The sequence below is a fragment of the Papaver somniferum genome, chromosome 5 (assembly GCF_003573695.1).
Source record: "Papaver somniferum cultivar HN1 chromosome 5, ASM357369v1, whole genome shotgun sequence".
In the NCBI taxonomy this organism is placed as follows: Eukaryota; Viridiplantae; Streptophyta; class Magnoliopsida; order Ranunculales; family Papaveraceae; genus Papaver; species Papaver somniferum.
Genome location: NC_039362.1, coordinates 67410912 through 67432914, shown reverse-complemented (window position 1 = coordinate 67432914; position 22003 = coordinate 67410912). Strand labels below are relative to the sequence as shown.

The window sequence follows — 22003 nt, the reverse complement described above, 5'->3', positions numbered from 1 at the left end:
GAGTTGAACCTGACTTCCACGTCAAATTGATTCTTCCCGGACTATTTTTCAAAGGTTAAGTTCATCTTCGTAATATAGCGAATTTTGCCTTTGGAGTTGGGTTTCTCTCGGTGGTGGTAGAGAGAGAGATTGTTAATCACGTCCCCTTAGTCGGCGCCAAAAGATGTTGGTGCAAAAATATTCACCCAACACTCTTCGAGATGCGTATTGATGGATTAAATCTCTGTCGTTGATTTGATTCCACCAAAAATGCTGATGAAATTGTGATTGATGTTGATTGATTGATCTCCAACTACTGATTCAGCTCCACAAGAAATTGTTGATGTGATTGATATTGAATGGTGGGGGTACCTGCAAAGACACTCTGATGCTAAAGTCAGAGAGAGTTTCTCAGCAGGTGTTTTCTGTGGAAAGGATTAGAAAATCTGTACCTTTTGAGTTAAGATTTTGCCTCTATTTATAGGAAGAAATTATGTCTACCTTTAGGGTTTTCATAGTTATCTTAATAACTTCCCTTACTTGTATAAATCCAAGAAAACAACCAGATTCATGATAAAGTTTGTTATCATAATCCTTATTTATCTTAATAATAATTATCCTAATTCCTTCCTCTTTTTGTTAGGGTTTTGCATTTATCTTAATTATTATCTTAGATAATAATTAAAACTAAAGATAATTATCCTCTTTCTGTTAGGATTTCTATAGTGATATTAAATATTAACTATAATTACCTAAGATAATTATCCCATGGTAATATTATCCTCTTTTTGTTAGAATTTAATATAAACCATAATTTTCTTAGATAATTCCAAAGTCAATATTCAATTTTGAATATCCTAGTCCGCATGACCTTTATCCAAATTTAAACCCCCTTCCTGGAGAGAGGATAATTTGGGTTGGTGGACCGATCCATGGATTCTAAGAGCCAACCTATTGGTCTTTGGGCTTCCACCATAAGCAAAAATGATTTCCATAATAAACCAAATGAGCTTCAATAATAAGAACGACTTTTTGGGGACCATGATTTTTCTTGGGGGACCATGGTTTTATTTTCGGTAAAGACATTAGAAGTAAATCTAGGTCACCCCTTATCTAGATATTTATATTAATACCTAAATTACCATCCTGATTAATTTCGGGTGATGATTAGCTAGTGTTAATAATATATTTAGTGAGATGATTAAGTTAAAGATAATTAGTGAGATTAAAAAATCAGATGGTTTTTTTTTTTAAAGAAGTAGAATTATTGAGAGAGTAAAGTTAGAGAACATGAAGAAGGAAAACATGAAAAACGATGGATTTTACCAATCACAGCCTGAGGAAGGGTATTTGGGTACCCATGTATGCTTCAAACTTAGATAATGTTGGTTGAATTGCTCCAAACTTTCAAAAAAAATGAAATTTTTTATATAAATTTGGGTCAGTTCGGTTAACCATATGTCAACAACATGTAACCGAACACATCTGAAAGTGTAGTTCGGTTACCATATGTCAAGAACATGTAACCGAACACACCTGAAAGTGTAGTTCGGTTACGTTTTCCAAACACGCAGGTTACCGAACTCGCTCGTTAATAGAGGTTTTGGTCGTACAGTGCAATGTTCGGTTACCTAGGATAAAATGGTAGGTAATCCAACTTTGAACTTGACAATTTATTTGAGTACATGTTGTGTGTTCGGTTAGTTCGCAAACTTCAACGCAACCAAGTTCCCAACCGAACTTCAGGTTAAAAGTAACCTAGTGTTAGAAGTTCGGTTGGTTCGCAAACTTCAACATATTTTGCGAATCAACCGAACTGGGCTTATAGGTAGAGTTCGGTTACAAAGAAAACTTAATAATTTTGCGAACGAACCGAACTTATGGACTTGTATTGTTCTAATACAAGGAGTTCGGTTAAAAGTATTTTTTTGCGAATCAACCGAACTTTGAGTTCGGTTAAGAAAAAAATAATTTGTGATAACCGAACTTTCTACTGAAAAAAAACTCCATTAAACCTCTCTGCAACTTCCATTTTCAACTCATTTTGATGATTAGTTCTCATTTATTCAACCAAAAACGAATGCCAAGTAATGGGTTTGTGAGAATATCTTTGTTAATGTTTTAAATTAAGCTACATATATAGTGGTGGTGATGGTAATCGGAGGTGGTGGTGGTAATCGGTGGTTGTTGGTGGTGATAATTGGAGGTGGTGGTGGTGGTAATCGGTGGTTGTTGGTGGTGGTGGTGGTAATCGACGGTGGTGGTGGTGGTAATCGGTGGTTGGTGGTGGTAATCAGCGGTGGTGGGAGGTGGTGGTGAGAGGAGGTGGTGGTTATATATATATATAGAGAGAGGTGGTTATTGTGTTGGTTTTAAATTAAATTAGGTTAAGGGTAGGTTAGTCATTTCAATGTTCTAGGACACCCCTTATAACTATAGGGAAGGTGGCCTAATAAGACCATGGTCCCCCAAAAAAAACCATGGTCCCTAGGGGTGTGCAACGGATGGACGGTTGCGGATTAGGGGTCACCCGCAACCAAACCGTCCAAATTACGGATTTGAAAAATCAAACCGTGACCTGCCCAATCATCCGCGGATCCACAGATTGTACGGGCCGGTTGCGGATTAACCGCGGATTTGGTAAAAAAATAAAATAAATAATCTGTCAAGCAAGAAAAGAAGAAAACTCAAATTCCCAACTCATCATCACATCTCTGCTCATTGAGCAGCGGAGTCTCGCCTCTTTGGTTCGATCCAGTTCCCATGTTGGGCCTGCTTGCTTAGTGACATCAAGCTAAAGAAGCAAATAAGCAATCCATTTTTGATATGGGCTTAGTGACATCACATTCAATTAGCTGGGCTTAGTGGCTAATAGCTAGTGGAGCAGAATCAGATGCGGTGCGGATGAATCCGCGGTTTTCAATATTCAACCGCACCCAAACCGCTAAAACGTGCGGATTTGAGAATTCCATCCGTGTCCGTCCCATACGTTTTGCGGTTTGGATGAAATCTGCAATTTTGCGGACGGATACGGATCAAATCTGCGGTTCCGGTTTTTATGCTCACCCCTGATGGTCCCTAAAAAATCATTCAATAATAAGCCAACTGGGCTTCCAAAATAAGACAGTCATGTTTCCATAATAAACAAAATGGGCTTCAATAATAAGCCACTGGACTTCCTAAATAAGCATGTTGTTTTTCTATAATAAACGAAATGGGCTTCTATAATAAGCCATGTTGGTTTCTTTAATAAACCGACGGGTTTCTATAATAAGCCAAACAGGTTTCTCCAATAAACCATGTTTCACTAGTATTAAATAGTGTATACGGTACGCACGTGTACCATTTTAATGGGGTCAAAACATGATAGCGAAATGAATTAATTCTGATTGATTCAGTGGATGATTAGATCAATTTTGAACTGATAATATGCTTATTTGATTATAGTTGAAAGAAATTTGTGAATAATTTGATTGATTATCTCAATATTAAGCTCAATTTCATGAAATTAGAAAAACAGGAAAACCAATTTTATTTTTTTTGCACAGACTTTGTGACTGACAGAGACTACATATGCTCATCACATGGAAGGCCTCCTTAACAGTCAGCCAATTAGGAAAAAGAAGAAAAAGAATGGCAAAAATTATCACATTCTAAGGGTTTAATGGAGAAAGAAATTAGGTTTTGGAGATTTTGGATTATTGATATGATTGATTGAATCTAGTCGTTTTTGTTTGATTGTATAGTAGTGATGGGATTTTAAATTAGGTATGATTTTTGAAATTGGGTATATACTAAAATTCAAATCAGTGAAGATTTAGGTTGATATTTATCTAATGATACACCAACTGAAACCAAGTTATTTACATTCTTGATGTGACGATTTGATAATGACGGTGATGATATTGATAAATGGAATGAGAGTTTGATACAATTGGTATTGAAAATTCAAAGATGTTGCTTAAATGATTGTGAGGATATGATGAAATAATTGAAGAACAGATGAAGAACTAGGTGTTTCCATATGGATGGATAGCTACGATTATGAGTATTTTTGACTCATGTATGATTATGAAACTTGGGTTCTTATCAGAACTCGATTCGCAGGTAGAAGAGATGTAAAAGAGTTAAATATATAGCAGCAAATTCGAATCCACAATGACGCACCCGCGGTATTCGACCAAAGTCCTGAACGCAGAACACCGGCCAACTCAAGGTCGAATCGTATCCACTAAATCAATCCATTTGTAACCGTAAGATCAAATTGATTTGATCACTTCTTTTTTTAAATGTCACGTGATAACGGCGACAAAATGGCGTTAAGTAAATTATGTTTATTAATATTTGTTATAGGGCCTATGATCCATGGATGTGCGGTCCATTAGATGACTAGGTTTTCCCTTACATATATATAAAGAACATTACGTGTATGTAATACAATATGCCTCTTTATCAATAAGAAGTTCTTCTCCTTCTCTAATTGTTACTCCAACACGTTAGCATGCACGACTCTACCAACTGGTGCAATTTTTTTCGTTCAAGATTGGTCATGGATTATTCCTTGAAGATTAGCGTGGTTCTGATCTTATTTGTTTATCATTATGGATGCGTTACCAGGTATTTCTTTTGAACAAAAAAATTTCGTTTTCGTACTATATATTAGGGTTTCACAAACGTATGATTATAAAACATGGAAATTTCACCGTTAGATTTTCATGAAATTTTAATATGTTCAACCCAATCAATCATTACTTACTGTGTTAAAATTTCCATCAAATCGGAATATGATGCAATCTCCAAAACCTGCGTTTAATAAAACTGTGTACGTTCAGAAAAACCCTAATTTTTAACAACGTCTAAAAACCTAAGATTTGAGAATTTCAACCGTTGGATTATTCTATATTATTGGTATGTTTTGTATATTGTTCTTGGTGAGATACTGTAAAAATTTAATAAATATCCAACCATGGAATACTCAAAAGTACGTGATATTTGCAACTGTGTCAAAAGAAACGCTAACTAGAACAGTCATACGGCGTCATGGATAACTTTTTATCTAGCCGTTGGATTTAGTTGAAATTTTATTAAAATTGTAAAAACATTATTATGAAGTAACTGTAAAAATTTCATAATCATCGGATATGTTTACAATTATTTTCTGATCACTAAAGTTGGATGATGAAATTTCCAATTTTAGGGTTAACAATATGTTTTGGGCTCATATGCTAATAGTTTCAAGGTTATTATCAATGGACCTGAGCACTTCATATATAATGGAACATATATGTGGATTTTTGTTAACCATGATATAGTCAACCCAATGGACCGGGCATTGACCGATCCGTTGACTGGGTTCTGATTAAACCAGCTCGAATAAAATTTGATCTTTTGGACTCAGAAGTACTTGAGCGCCATTAAAAAGCCTCTGATACAGAAGTCAATTGTGTCTACAAGGTATTTACTTCCATCAGGAAAACCTTCAACCAATGGCGATGCATTGTTCAAAAGATGAAGGCATAACTTCTAAGTTTTAAGGCGGCATATTGATTTCAGACGATGGAATGCTCTGAAGGAAGTTTTTGAAACATTCATGAAATTTTCCCCCCGAAAATTTGAGTGTTCATTGGAATTTAAAACACTTGTAATATTGGCTCAAGTAGTAACAATACAAAGTAAATGTATTTACTGAGCATGAGACAGAGACGTAATTCTGACTCATTGGAATGAGAGTTGGACGCTTGGTATAAACACTTGTAATCTTGCAGTTTACTGGGACCATACTATATATGCTGAGTATGGTACAAGCGATGGAGTGCAGGTATCATATAGTAGCAGCCAACTGCAAGATATATAGAGAGTTTAAATGACAATAAACTCACTATATGTTAAAAGAAGGCCATACCCCCGCTTGTCTACTTCAGTGGCAATAAGAAACTTGCCAATTAATACACTTACATTTTGATAAGTTTTTATTATTTATCTTTATTCAAATGAATTTTGTATGATTTGATCCTGGACTATTGGTTGTATGGTAGTTTAGTAATCATTTTTTTTTAGTTAAAATAAAGAACTTTTTTATGCGAAGAACTAAATTCATAGTTTGTACTTATGAAATGAAAAGTATATCATTTCCATGAGACTAAAATACTCTAAAGCACTTGAGATATACTCCTAAGTACTTCAGTTAAAAGGATCATTCGTACATTATGATGAAAAGTATATCATCCTCATGAATTGTAACACTCTGGAGTAAATGAGATAAATTTTCTTTTGTTACGTAATAAGGTCACACCACTTATTACACGAAGCTCTTAAGGAAATATATTAAACTGCTTGTTGAATTGTTTCCTTATATAATACCATGCGATGATTGGATCATTACAGATAATAGCCGAAATAAAAATGCTCAATCTTTGTTGCCTAATTAGTATAAAGATTAAAAGTTACATGAGATCTATAAGAACCAAGAGCTAGTGACACTTTGTTAAGTTTCTATGAAGTATGTGCAAACGGTTATTGAACGAAAACTAACCGTGAGAATGGGAATGCATCTACAAATTACCTCCAATGAATGTGAAAGGAAACACATTTTAGAGAAAATAATGAGTCAAGTAGTCTAATGAACTGTAAATCACTAATACTTGGATAATTGACAATGTAATGTTGGGAATTACTCACTCAGGTTTTGACATAACCATAAAGACACTTTGGTTGTGATATGATGTTTTGTTTTGAAAGAACTCAAATGGGAATCCTTTTATTTGAGTTAACAAGAAAATGGGAATCACAAATATTGAAAGAATGCAAACGGCATCCCTCACAATCAACTCTTTCTAAAGTACCAGAAAACCACCTCCCTTCCCATTATGCTTTTAAAGTAATAAAGCATGTAACTTATTTTACAAAGTCATTCTTTAGTAAAAAGGATTGAGACCATCCTAAGATGCAAACGGTAAACAACCCATTTTTTCAAAAGAAACAAGGTTATATTTGTGGACATATCCGTACAGAATGTTGTCCATTCAAGTGATTTATGGCTCTGGTGGATAATTCGAAGTGTTAAATTAATTATTGTTCACAAGAAATTATGCGTTCTTGAAACAATTCTAGTACATATTATACAATTTAAGGTCTCACCAACCTTGTTATTGCTAGATATTTTACATCAAAAGGACTTGATGGATATTGCATGTTTAATAGGATCATTGTAGAGTATCCTATACCCCATGGTCTCGCAAAGGCTACCATCATAGAATATATATGGTGTCTAAGGATAGGTTATGCGTAATAACCTTCCTACAAATGCTTGGGGATATGCAATATTATACGCATATTCACTTATTGGTTTTAGAACCCACAATTAGTCAAAAAAAATTCCGTACCAGTTGGTAACTGGTTATAAGCCTGACATTTGTGTTCTTACGCATTTTTGGTTGCACTATATATGTGCCATTACGAGTCCACATCGTACTATGATGGGTCACGAAAATGATTAAGTAACTTTGTTGGATATTTACTTTCAACAATTATCCGCATTTTAAACCTTTGGCAGGAGACCTCTTACCGCTAGATTTGCGGGTTATCACTTTAATGAAACAGTCTTCCTGTCGTTAGGGGGAGATAAGAAAAAGTATTTTCTAAGGGAACGACAAGAATTGTCTTGGTGTGTTCCCTCTGTGTCTCATGTTAATTCTTGTACTCCACAAATGTAAATGTGAAGTGATAAAGAATATTCGATTTTCAGAATGTACATTGATGTTGCTAAAGTGATGAGATCACACATACCAGTTGCAAACCTACCTGCAAAGTTACAAATCCTCAATACGGGATATACACCATAGACTAAGGTCATGTAACTACACTTAGTGGAAGTGTGGTTGAGGTCGTGGCTCCATAAAGGAAGTTGGAGAGACCACTTGGTTCGATCAATCCTCACCTAGAAAGGAAGTAGGTGAGTAAGGCACAACTTATTTATATCATCAGAAATCATCTCATAAGATTGTCTCTGAATATGTCCATGAATCAAACTGGAGGACGCTCAGAAGTTTTAAATGATTCTAGAGAACAATGAAATCCTGACGGATTATGAGAATGCATATGAGTCAATGGAACGATCATGCATGTACAATGATGATATAATCCATAAATAGTTGCTCCAGAAGTATAGCACAATGAGATCGAACCATGCTTTATTTTGATTAATTTCAAATAAATAGCATATTTGGCCTACACAATCCAGGTAGAACTTAGTTCTTTAACAAATATACGGGTATTTAGTGTGGTAGTGCTAACCAACCTAGTGTAAAGCCAGTGGGACATATGTGGTTATTTGTCACAAAGTGCAGTGAGAAGAATGAGGTCTTAAAGTATAAAGAATCACCTTGTGGCGCGAGGTTTCTCACAAACCCATGGATCGCAAAAGAACATCATAATGTTCAGTTAATTAGTTTGCTTGGTAGTTTCAAAAGAACTTGAAACATAGTAGATGTGGTTATATCTCTGGAGATTTAGTCTCAAAGATATTTGCAAAAGTGTGTGATGGTCTTTTTCTTCCCAAGTCGAATGACTCTAAACCACGGAGTGTGTTTACAGTTACACTAGGAATACTCACTTATTGATTTAAACAATCAGGAGGATGTGGTATACCCGTCTAAGTGACTATTTGATTGGGACTAGATCAGCTAATGGGACTAGAGTTTGAGTTTAGGAGGGATAAACAAGTAAGGTTTCATACCATGCATATTCAATAAGTTCCTGATTCAGAATTATAGCTATCTATGTCGACGATATGGACATGACAAGTACTCTTAATGGAATAAGGGATCTTACAAGCTATTTAAAATCTGAATTTGAGATGAAAATCCTGGGAAATATCGATCTTATCTATGTTCTTAACTAGAAGACCGAGCTTGTGGTATATTATTCCACCAGTTTGCATATATCCATTATCAGGCAATTTAACAAGGACGTGCATGCTGCTAGCACTCCCATGATTAGTCGAGTTTCAAATGTACATAAATGACCAATTCGACTAAAGGAAGATGACGAAGTTGGGTCGAGTGATGAACTTTCCTTATCTAAGTATAATAGACGCATTATTGTACTTAGCATAATGTACTCGACCAAATGTTACATCCTCAATGAACTTGTTAGCTAGATATAGCTCAGCGCGGCAACGTCATTGGAATGGTATAGTGAATGTAATCATGTGCTTAAAAGTAACCATTGACATAAATTTGTTTTATCCATACAAAGACATAAAAAGGAATGCTAACGAAAGTGCAATCAAAAGGTTGTTGATTATAAAGGAACAATAATCTCTTCTCCAACGAAAGTAATCAGGGGGAGATATGGTAGACTATTTTCTAGGTCATTACCGATATTCAGTTTCGACAAGTACATGACTAAAGGAACAGTCTGGAACAACTCTGAAGTAATCAGGAGGAGATGCCGGCATCAGGGGGAGGATCCAAGGATATGATGTCGACATAATTTACTTCGAAATTGAACCTGTGTTGTACTCTTTTTCCCTTCGATCGAGAATAGTTTTTCCCAAAGGATTTTGTTACTCGACAAGGTTTTTAGCGAGACAATACTAAAAGCATCAAGTATGTTGAACGTTGAAGACATAAAGATCACGTTGATATTATTGAAAATATCTGAATCAAAGAAATGAAACACGATTGTCCGTTAAGCAACGTAACTTCCAGAATCAACAACATGGTTCTATAAACATCCAAGTCACCAAAGTAAAGTGTGATAAACTCCTTTTGACTGCATTAGACTAATGAAAATTGTCTGACATCAGGGGGAGCATCTAATGGTGTGTTGAATTCTTTTCCTTCACCGAGGTTACTTTTTCCCATAGGGTTTTGTTGCTTGACAAGGTTTTTAATGAGACAACAACAAACACCGGTAAGTAATTTCCCAACTAAGGCTATTGTCTTTCCCAAGAGGATTTTCTGCCTTAAGAGTTATGTAGCAACTAGTCAACTTCAACGGAGCAAAGTGATCATCTGCAACGGATCACCTTTACTTGCATCTGTCACGTTGTACTCTTTTCGCTTCGTCAAGGTTTTATCCCACTGGGTTTTCCTTGTCAAGGTTTTAATGAGGCAACATATTCGAGTCCAACTATGTTCTAAGTTTGCTTAATATTGTACTCATTTTCTTTAGTTCAGGTTTTGTCCCTCTGGGTTTTCCTGACGAAGTTTTAACGAGGCAATTAACTTAGACTCGTCAATCTTTGAAGATCGTATTGCATGTGATGAACTACATGTAAAGTACGAGACATCATGTGAAGTACTACATGTGAAGAGATGTACCAAGGTTTTATCCCACTGGGTTTTTCCTTGTCAAAGTTTTAGTAAGGCAATTGATTTCGGCACAAGTCATCAAGGAGACAACGACATTTGAAGAACTACATTCGAAGCACTATATGTGAAGCACTACATCTGGAGTTCCATTGTTGAACCGCACAAGGGGGAGTGTTATAGGGCCTACGGCCCATGGATGTGTGATCCATTAGATGACTAGGTTTTCCCTTACATGTATGTAAAGAACATTATGTGTATGTAATACATTATGCCTCTTTATAAATAAGAAGTTCTTCTCCTTCTCTAATTGTTACTCCAACATTATTTTAATGAGGAGGGATCCCTTCACATTTTTATTATCACACTATCTCACACGTTGGATGTTATTTTCATGAATAAAAACCAAACCGTAACGGATTTGAAGCTTGAGGATATGTCCTCTTACCAAGTTCTACATGCTTGCCAAAAATAGGCACATTCCGAAATATAAAACCTCACAATCTACCGATCTTAATTTTGACGGCCAGAAATATGTTGATTTTTAACGGCTCATTTTCAAAGTGATAGATGATGGTGTTATACGTCGGAATACGCTCATCTTCAGTAGGAACGTAGAGTTGTGTAATAGTAATATATCCCCAAAATATTAGCTTAAAATCCGTTAAGGTGTGGTTTTTATTTGCAAAAATAACGCATAACATGTGAGATAGTGTGATAATAAAAGTGTGAGGGGATCCCTCCTCTATTTTAATTATTTAGGTAACAGATAGTTTGGTCAACCGTTTTACTTGACAATCAACCTTAGCTCTAGATACTAACTCTTAATATTTTAAATGTTGAGTACCAGAGCAATGTGTTGGACATTTACCGGATACCAAACATTAAATAGCCCTATTTTTTATCAACGACCTATTAAATGTTGAATGTTTTTTAATTTCAGTTCGATTAATATTTTCAAAAATAAATCCTTATTTGATGGACAAAAAAGTGTAGCACTACCAAAGTAAGCGTCGGTGTCCTAGCCTCCGTACATCCATTGCCCTGTCCAGTACTCGTGCAATTTACATTATTAGCAGCCTCGGGTATTTTTTTTTGTCTCGGCATAACACAACACAGCACAGTAATGCCCGCCAGAAAAGGGCAGCAACACCGAAGTAAGCATCGGGGTCCCAGCTCTGGTCCATGCATTACTTTGTCCTAGGGTTCGTCCAATTTTACTTTATTAGTGGGGTCGGTTGGGGAAATGGCAAGGGCACATCGCCACCACCCACCAGAGAGCCAATAGTACTGATTAAAAAAGGCACCGAATTGCCAACATTCAAGTTTTTTTTTTTTTAGCAAACCGGCATTAATGAGTAATACTGCACAAAAACGTGACACAGATTTAGAATGTCGCTCACATGTTATTTTCGGGCAGCGCAGCTGTACTTCATAACACTTCAAGGCAGGAACTAGACTGTGCCTTGTGATGACTCTATGCTAAAGTACTGAGAGAGATAGTGAAGAGAGAAATTAATCCCTCACTTAATAATGTCTTCATTACTAATGGCTTTTTCTTCAGCTAAATTGAGCAGAACTTGCAGAAATTCAGTGGGTTTTAGGGTGACTGAAAGTGGGTTTCCTTCATTTTTACCTAAAGAAGTTGAGAAAATCAAAGACCCGTATGCTATAAAACTTGCTCAGAGGATTGAGAGATTACCAGTAAAGGTTAGGTTTTTCTATGTCCATTTGTATCCCTTATTGTTGTTGATTATAATGTTATTTAGCTTTCAATTTTTATGGATTTCTGCTTGTTTTAGTTACTTTTACTTTCAATTTACTTAAGACATTTTTCTGTATTTTCGAAATTTTTCTTTGTTGCATGAGATGGGAAATGTGAGCTTTAAGTGAATTTACTGCATCTAATTCGTTTTTGTAACTTTATACGGGTTCCTACTCCTTCTGATGCAGATTAGTTTCGCAGAGAATTCAATTCTTAGTAGTTGTGTGAAGCCATCGGTGCAGAATGAGAAACATCCGCTTGTTCTTCTACATGGTTTTGACAGGTACATGCTAATGGTGTTTACACTTCATAAATATTTTTGATTGCTAAGCTTGAGTTATTCATGCCATACTATCGTTAAATTCCCCAGCTCTTGTTTAGAATGGAGATATACATACCCGTTACTCGAAGAAGCTGGAATGGAGACATGGGCGGTGGATATACTTGGTTGGGGTTTCTCTGATTTAAGTATGTTTCTCACCTCAGTTTGTATGGATCAAAAAGTACTGCTGCCTCTGTAGTTGTCGACCAATGTATTTAAATTCTATTTTGGATTCATGTCAGGCATCCGTCCACCATGTAATGTGACATCAAAGCGTGAGCATCTATTTCAGGTATTCGTTACTTACTTCATATAGACTTCTGACGTTTCATAGTTTGGTTCTTGTGTATTCTACAGTTACCATTTTTGTTCACTGACTCGAGTTTATCGTAGTTGTATTATAGCTTTGGAAGTCATATATAAGAAGGCCAATGATATTAGTTGGACCAAGTCTTGGTGCTGCTGTTGCAATTGATTTCGCGCTAAACCATCCAGAAGCTGTAAGTACTCCTGGTTATTGATTCATGAGCATATGTATGTACTCATGTTTTGCTTTAAAAGCTCATAGAAACTCACTAACAATCACCATTTAATAGACTATGCCATGACCAGTCTACTTTGTACCAGCTGGGTCGAATCCATGGTTGGTGCCAACTAACATTTAATCCTTAGATATTTATAGTAGGGATCTAATCAGATTTTTAGCCCTTGTACTAGGAGGGATATTGCTACACTCTGAAATAACACTTTTGTTTTTGGCTCAATTTTAATCTGAAGGTTGAGAAACTGGTGTTAATTGGGGCGAGTGTCCATACAGAAGGCACGGGGAAGTTATCTACATTGCCTAAAATTATAGCATATGCTGGGGTTAGTGTGCAAATTCTCATTCTCAGCAGTTATCTTCTTAATTGCTTTATCTTATTGACACGGCTAAACGTTTTTTAATTGCATAATTCATTGACACTCTTATGGATTCATCATGACAAGTTTACATTAGTTTTGGCCATAATTATTTGCTTGGGATTTACTTCAATCCATATAGTTCCATCAAGAAATTTAATACATGTGACATTCTCTTGGATCAGGTCTCCTTATTGAAGAGTGTTCCCTTACGTTTATATGCCAATTATCTGGGCTTCAGTGGAATTTCATTCAATTCTGCCGTAGACTGGACCAGTGTGAGCATCTTGCTTTCCTTTTACTTCCCTGTATGTTGTGTTAGAGATTCGTTTAACTGAAAAAAATTCCTAGATGCGTCTCAAAGGAAAGCATTTGGACTAATGATCTTAGATGCTCGTGGTCGAATTCAGATTGGCCGTTTACACTGCTTATTGCCTTGGTGGGAAGATGCAACAGTTGACTTTATGATCAGTGGGGGATATAATGTTTGTCAACAGATACAACAGGTTAGATCACACTACAAATTACAACTTCACAATGACCATATTCTTTGTTTATGAACAAAGTGAATGAAACCCAGTCAGATTAGGTTATGGCGAAATCTGTTCTGATATATGATATCCCTACTTCTGCAAAACAGATAAAACAGGAAACACTTATCATATGGGGTGAAAATGACCAAATTATCAGCAACACACTGGCCATGGTTAGTTCATTTTATGTTCTGAGCTCATAATTTTTTTTGTTAAAGCTTTCTCTTTCTGTAAGCATCCGCTGCCACATATCTCACTAACGGATATGGCATTATAGCACAAATTTTGTATTGCGTTGTCATATGACAGAAGCTATTGTTGTGTTATGCAGAGACTAAATACTGAACTGCAAAACTCAACTTTGCATCAAATTCCAAATGCTGGTCACCTTCCTCATGTAGAAAAACCTGATTCAATTTCCGAGTTGATAGTTAACTTTGTCCAAGAAGGTAAAATTACAGAAAAAGAATCTGTTTACAACTTGTAGAATCTATGATATATCTTTTCCTATTTTGTCTTGAACACTAACAAGTCGTCGTGGTGTTATTTCGGGTTTGCAATGCAATAATATTGTCTATAAAAAAAAATACTATTGTCTGTAATATATTTAAAATTTTAAACACTTTTATATAAAAATCAATCAATTGAATATGTGGTTTGGTAAAGGATGCGGGAGCGTATTGGGGAAAATTGGGTTAAGCTTTGCTTTAAGCCTTCATCAATAGCTGCGCTAGACTAAATAAAGGATGAATGCTTTGTGCCACCACCTGTTGCCCCCGAAGTTTTATTTCCAGACGACGCATTCACCTTCATAGGTCCATGACATTTAGTCCATGACGCACCGCTGCCCCCAAAAGATTCAAGGTTTCTACAACACCATATCCAGGCTCATCATTCACAATCAAACGTCACATATAACTGAACAAGTGAGTGTCAAAAATTACTTGAGCTTCTTGTAGGTACATTGGTGCAGTAGTCCTCATAGTAAAATATAATTTGGAAATACCTGCACAATTACGCAGTAGCAAGAGCTCACTTTGGGGGTCTCCTAAACTCTGAATGGCCTGCATCAAGTAAATTTTTTTCTCCACACGATCAAGAACAATATCACTACAAAACTGATGATTCAAACTGACAGGTCCTCCAAGAAGTTTAATACCTTCAGTTGGTCTGGAAACTTCTGCAGGAAAAACCTCTTTAATCCTCCAAGAAGTTTAATACCTTCAGTTGGTCTGGAAACTTCTGCAGGAAAAACCTCTTCAAGTCGACTTCTTTCATCAACAGTAGGCCAGAAAAATTCAGTGTTATGTAGATTGAGATGAAGACCAAGAACTGAACCTTCCGAGCGGATGATTTGGAAACCTTTAGAGACTTGCAAAGTATCGCCAATGATGGTACCATCATCTAGGTAGCAGGCCTGAAGGTCCAAAGAACAATGTGAAGCGTTCTTCTTCACTAGAGGATGCAAAGCTAAAGCAAAAAAGTAATGGTTCTAGTGGATCACCTTGTTGGACTCCTAGAGCCGATGAAAAAGTAGATATGCCATAGTAAAGCCTAGCATGAGAAGTATAATAAAATTCAACCCACCTAGATATAGTGGGGCATCTACGACGCACTTCAGAAATCATAGCTGCTCTATCAACAAGGTTAAAAGCATTTTTAAAATCCACCAATAACATAAACATTAAATTGCTTGTTAGTTTTGCTTCTAAAATACAATTAACTGAGTGTGAAAAAGCGGGGTACAACAACCACACCCAATATTTCGTTAGGCAATCTGTATGGACTAACTCCAATATAATTCCAAGAGAATCAACTAGAAAGTCAAACTCAATCAAGGAAAATATATCCAAGAGTTATATATCTGTTTCTCAATGTAATCAGCAAATCAAACAGATAGGAATCCGTGAGCCTGATTATTATGAGAAACAACTTGAACGATACCAAATACCAATGTTCAAGTGTCAATCAATTTCAATAAACAACCAAAGGTTGGATTTACCAATTGATTGAACTACGCACAACCTGAGATATTTCAATTATATAAACAAATATAATGCGGAAAAGAAATAACACAGACACCAGAAGTTTTGTTAACGAAGAAACCAAAAATGTAGAAAAACCCCGGGACCTAGTCCAGATTTGAACACCACACTGTATTAAGCCGCTACAGACTCTAGCCTACTACAAGTTAACTTTAAACTGGAATATAGTTGAGCTCTAACCAATCTCGCACTGATTAAGGTACAGTCGCGTTCCTTACGCCTCTGAATCCCATCAGGAATCTACGCACTTGATTCCCTTAGATGATCTCACCCACAACTAAGAGTTGCTACGACCCAAAGTCGAACACTTGTTAAACAAATTTGTCTCCCACAGAAAAGTCTATTCTGATAGATAAATCTGTCTCCCACAAAAATACCTGCTAAGTTTGTTCCGTCTTTTGATAAATCAAGGTGAACAAGAACCAATTGATATTCCGGTCTTATATTCCCGAAGAACAGCCTAGAAATATCAATCACCTCACAATAACTTAACTATATGGTAGTAGAACAAGTTATTGTGGAATCACAAAGAATGAGACGAGGAGCTTTGTGATTACTTCTTATATCTTACCTATTAGAGATAAATCTCGAGCAAATCTAAGAGAAGACAATATTCAATATGATATAACAAGTAAAATCAGAACACACAACTACAGAAAAATAGTTGGATCTCGCTTCAGAATCCCAATGAAGCCTTTAAGTCGTTAACCTATAATAATGGTTTTAGGAAAAACCTAGGTTAAAGGAGAATCGACTCTAGTTGCAACTAGTATCACACATGAGGTGTGGGGATTAGGTTTCCCAGTCACTAGATTTATCCCTTATATAGTCTTCAATTCAGTGTTTGATAACTTTGGAACAAAGCAATCAATATTCACCGTTGGATAAAAACCTGATTTAAGATTCAAGCTAATATCTTTCCACCGTTAGATGGTCTTAGCTTGTTATACACAAATGAAATATACTTTCATTTTGATATGGGTAACCGTACCTAAACGTGTATATTGAGTTGGCTCAATAACAGTTAACCAAAGTTATCCACATGAACACCTTTGTATTAACCTTGTTCATCTTAACACTTCTAGATCAAATGATAATCAAATGAATCTAATTATGTTACTCATAGAGTTGTTCAATTGTTTATATTCTCGTAGAAGTATACAGGACACAATTGAAGAAAAATCGGATTGATTCAAAAGAATCAGTTCATGAACATTTTAGCCACGGTTTACAAAGATTGCGTTCCTTAATTTATAAATGTATTTGTTCATGAGTATGAAATCATACTTAACCGATTTTAGAACTTAACCTCATAAGTTTGCAAATGGGTACGCAAATTTAAGTTCCGGACTTTGATCTTTTCCGACAGTTCGTAAACGGGTACGCATATTGTCGTTCCAGGCCGACTTCAGGTGAAACAATTTGCAAACGGGTATGCAAACTTAGTTCCAGGACTTTAACAGTTAAAACCGTTTGCATACGGGTATGCATACTTGGTTCCCGGACCTGAATTATTCTTACAAAAGTTTGCATACGGGTATGCATACTGTTCTATATCCAGACAATGGTTAATTGTTCTAAACTCCCATATAAATCATTGAAACATCTTTAGAAGACGACAATAGTTGTCTCACAAAACTATTAGCTTATAAGTAATTTTAATGTGATCGAATGATCAATACGAAACATTCCGAGTCTACATCAAATGACTGTCTCACATAAATCATGTAAGATGTTGCAAGGCGATTTTCACATGATCATATTTTGACTTCCTTCAAGAATAATGATGAACTTGGCTAAAGAAAAATCTTTCCAATACATATTTCGAGAAAGATACAAGCGAGTCTTGAAATATCAAATGTGTATAATGTAAAGTGTATATAGCCATACGACTTAGTCTCAATAGGAGATAGAATAGAATATACTTATGAGTGATAGATGAGTTTATGTATCCACACACCTTTTGTTGATGAAGTTCCTCCAAGCTCCCCTTAGTAGATCTTCGTCTTCAATCGATGAACGTCGTGAAGTCTAGAGCTCAACTACACATTATATCCTAATCCGAGACATAGCTATAAGTAGACTAGAAATTAATACTTGACAACTAAACTTGACAAACAAGCTTGAGATATCAACGCTTGCGAGTTCGACCGAGCAGTGATCTAACAGAGTGTAATATAGCTTCATTATCACAAGGGATACCAACACCAAACTGATAATCACCTAAATAAATACTCATATCCTTACTAACTACGTAATCAGTAACCTTGGAAACAAGTCTTCTCCAAATGGTTCCTACAACAATTGATCGAATATCTCCTATAGGTTTAAGTAATGGATTCAATGGAGGACTTGCAATAAACTCACCAAGCAAGGGAGGACATTTACCTGCAAGCAGTAGATTGACAATAGAAGTAATGGAAGTAAGAAGATCATCGGCCACAACAACAACAGATCCACTCAAAGAATCTAAGAAATGCTGAGCATGAAGGTCATCCCTTCCACAAGCATTACCTTTTGGGAAGCTTTTAATCCTACCTAAAACCATATCTTTGTTAGCAACAAAAGCAGCATACTCAATGGAGGCAAAGGGTATTACTGGTGGTGATGCAGTGGGATTTTTAAGCTTTAGAACTGTCGAGGTATCTTCATTACAAGGAGAAACACCACTAGAAGTAAAAACTCTAATTGCAGCAGTAAATGTTCCCTGACTTAATTTTCTTCTACATAATCGCAGATTGATGTCTTATTGCTTATACTTATTGCAAGGTAATGGGTGACTGGATAAGAACTCAAGGTCTTCAAGTATTTTCTGAACTAACTTAATGCACCCATCTGGTTCTCGTCATTGAGCAAGGGCAGAATTTATTGAAACAAACTGCAATTTATGCCTCACACCAGACTTTGCTTCAAAAATACACTTAGGAATGTAATTTTTAAGGATATATATGGGAAACAGAATCAAACTTACCCAAGAAGATATATCCATAGTGATACATGTGTATCTTCCTTTCCCTGGGAACTAGTGATCCTCAAGACGAATTGAGAATAGAATCCTATATTAGGAAGGATTCCTTGTTTAAGATAAATTCCTAGTTTAGGAAGGAGTATTGTTTTGAACAGTATTCTTAGTTTAGGTAATATACCTAGAAAAGGAATTAGTCCTATAAAAGGAAATAGATTCTTAAGAGGTTTGGGAAACCAAACCAAGCCTATAAATATGGATGTTTAGTTCATAACTAAACACGTCTAGTTAGTGTTCTTGATATAGACGCACCTACACAGATATTAGGTACAGAAAACCTAGAGAAAGCTTGCGACAATTCTTGTGCAAGATTAGCAAACAGTTTAAGGTTAATCCATTGTTAGAGAAGATTGTGAGCGTAACAAAGAGAGAATTGTAATCGTTTTCTTGTTTATAATCTAGAGAAGATATATTTCTTCGAATCATTACTTGTGTTCTGTTTTCTAAGTTTCTCGTCTATTATTATTCTGAATTACGCCTTTATAGTAATATCTACCAAGGTACAAAGATCATACGTACCAAGTTGGAATCACGAGCAAGGTTAGTTTCTAGGGGAAATCCCCGTGGTTTATGGTTTTTACTAGATCTCTCTACATAAAGCTTGGTGAGGTACTCGAGAAGCTAGAAGACGTTAAGAAAACAAGGGGATCAAGGATGACAAAGTCAGATGATGATCCTAAGCAACGCGAACGACAAACTATCGAAGAAAAGGTGGCTACGCTGCAAACAGACATGAAGTCGATTCAAACCACCCTTGCAAAATTGACTGAATGTATTCATTCTCATACACCCAAGCCGAAGGCGAAGAAAAAGATTATACCTTCACCTGTAGCTTCGGAAGAAGAGGATGAGGAAGAAGAAGAAGAAGAAGAAGAAGAAGAAGAAGAAGAGGATGAGAAGCAGAAAAGTTATTTTCTTAAAAGTCCTACATCAACTAAACCTCATGGTAAGAGTCTGAAAATTGATTTTCGTGTTGATATTCCACTTTACGATGGAAGTGTTGATGTAGAAAAATTGGATGACTGGATTGAACGTCTAGAGACGTATTTTTCTTTCTTTGAATATGGTTCAAAGGAAAAGATTGCTTTCGCGGCATTGAAGCTACAAAAGCATGCTCTAACCTGGTGGAAAGCTTATCAAAGCATGCTCTAACCTAGGTAAGGGAGCATTGTCGTGGAAAAGATTCAAGGCAGTTGTAAGGAAACAGTTTTATCCGGTTGGCTACCTTGAGGAGAGATGGTTCAAGTGGTACAACTTGAAGAAGACTTACAACCAAACCGTGCAAAGATATACTTCGGAATTTCAGAATCAAGGTATGGTTTTGGATTTAGACTTGGAAGATCATGCTATCTATATGAAGTATATTTCCGGGTTCCATGAGTATATACGGAAGGAGTTGAATATGTTTTCGGTGGATACTATCTCCGAAGCAAGCATAAAAGCTAATGCCATCGAAGGCAGGCTGCAGAAAACTGATGTTGAGGGAAACGTCAAGGGAAAGTCTGGAAGTTTCGTTGCTAAAGGAGATGAAAGGAGCAAATAGAAAGGGAAGTCTAACGACCGAGAAGGTTTAGTTTGTAATCATTGCAAACAAACAGGGCATGTTGTTTATAAGTGTTGGATGAAGTATCCTAATCTAAAACCAAAAGGGTTAAGAAGAAAGAAGCCATGATGGCAACACTAGTAGCACAAGCTCTAAAAGAAGTCCAAGGACTAACAGAACCAAATCAAAAGCTCTTTCTAATGGCAGGAGGCGTAGAAGAACTTATGAAATACGATACCAGGGAACAACTCTTCACGGTTAAGATGCAGGTTAAGACAACACTAATAGATGTTGTTATTGACCCGGGAAGTCAAAAGAATTTATTTTCACATTCTTTGGTACAGAAGTTGGGTTTGAAAACTTTCAAACATCCGAAACCCTATCCTTTAGGGTGGCTTCAAAAGGAAGGTGGGCTACAGGTTGCAGAACAGTGCACGTTCAAGTTTGCTTTTGATGAGTCATACATTGATGAGGTTACATGCGACGTGGTTCCATTGGATGTTTGTCAAGTTGTACTTGGTAGTCCTTACTTATGGGATCGAGATGCGGTTTTACATAGGAGGGAGCAAAAGTATACCTTTACCAAAGATGAGAAATCTTTTGTAATACGAGCTATTAACTCTCCTCTTGAGGGAGCAAGCTTGATTACAGCCACTCATGCTAAGAAGTTGGTGAATGCTAGTAAAAAGTTCATTCTCCTTGTGATTCGTTCTCTTGACGAGAAGCCGAGTAGAGTTAGTTTGGATACAATACCAAACAATAAGAAGAATACCTAAGAAGGTTAAGTATGTTTGAGCCACCATTACTAGATGATGTCGGAGATGACGAGATGATCTTGCCACATGTGGAAGACTTGTGGTTTGATAGAAAAGAATCACTCTAATAAGATTGCATTATGGAGCGAATAACGACAAAGACACACCAGGAAGAGAATGGGACTTTCCTAAGTAGATGTCAAGGTCAAGTTCCAGGCAAGGAGAGATGGTTCAGCATGGTGAAAGGAACTCACGAGTTCCCTAACCTACAAATATAACTTTCACATGAGTTCAAGTTCTTGAGGGGGGGTGCATGATACATGTGTATCTTCCTTTCCACAGGAACTAGTGATCCTCTAGACGAATTGAGGATATAATCCTATATTAGGAAGGATTCCTTGTTTAGGATAAATTCCTAGTTTAGGAAGGAGTATTGTTTTGAGCAGTATTCTTAGTTTAGGTAATATACCTAGAAAAGGAATTAGTCCTATAAAAGGAAATAGACTCCTAAGAGGTTTGGAAAACCAAACCAAACCTATAAATATGGATGTTTAGTTCATAACTAAACACATCTAGTTAGTGTTCTTGATATATACGCACCTACACAGATATTAGATACAGAAAACCTAGAGAAAGCTTGCGACAATTCTTGTGCAAGCTTAACAAACAGTTTAAGGTTAATCCACTGTTAGAGAAGATTGTGAGCGTAACAAAGAGAGAATTGTAATCGTTTTCTTGTTCATAATATAGAGAAGATATATTTCTTTGAATCATTACTTGTGTTCTGTTTTCTAAGTTTCTCGTCTATTGTTATTCTGAATTC

At 36.2% G+C, this 22003-nt stretch overlaps 1 protein-coding gene across 1 annotated transcript; it reads left to right on the top strand.

Annotated features, from left to right (window-relative positions):
* Positions 1 to 11692: 11692 nt before the first annotated feature.
* Positions 11693 to 14708, top strand: LOC113281802 (2-hydroxy-6-oxononadienedioate/2-hydroxy-6-oxononatrienedioate hydrolase-like). The gene is made up of 11 exons (XM_026530664.1): positions 11693 to 12002; positions 12246 to 12340; positions 12428 to 12525; positions 12622 to 12671; positions 12784 to 12879; positions 13157 to 13246; positions 13465 to 13557; positions 13690 to 13785; positions 13920 to 13985; positions 14144 to 14261; positions 14479 to 14708. Exons 1-11 carry the CDS (start codon positions 11826 to 11828, stop codon positions 14535 to 14537), a joined length of 1038 nt encoding a protein of 345 aa, XP_026386449.1. The 5' UTR covers positions 11693 to 11825; the 3' UTR covers positions 14538 to 14708.
* Positions 14709 to 22003: the final 7295 nt, after the last annotated feature.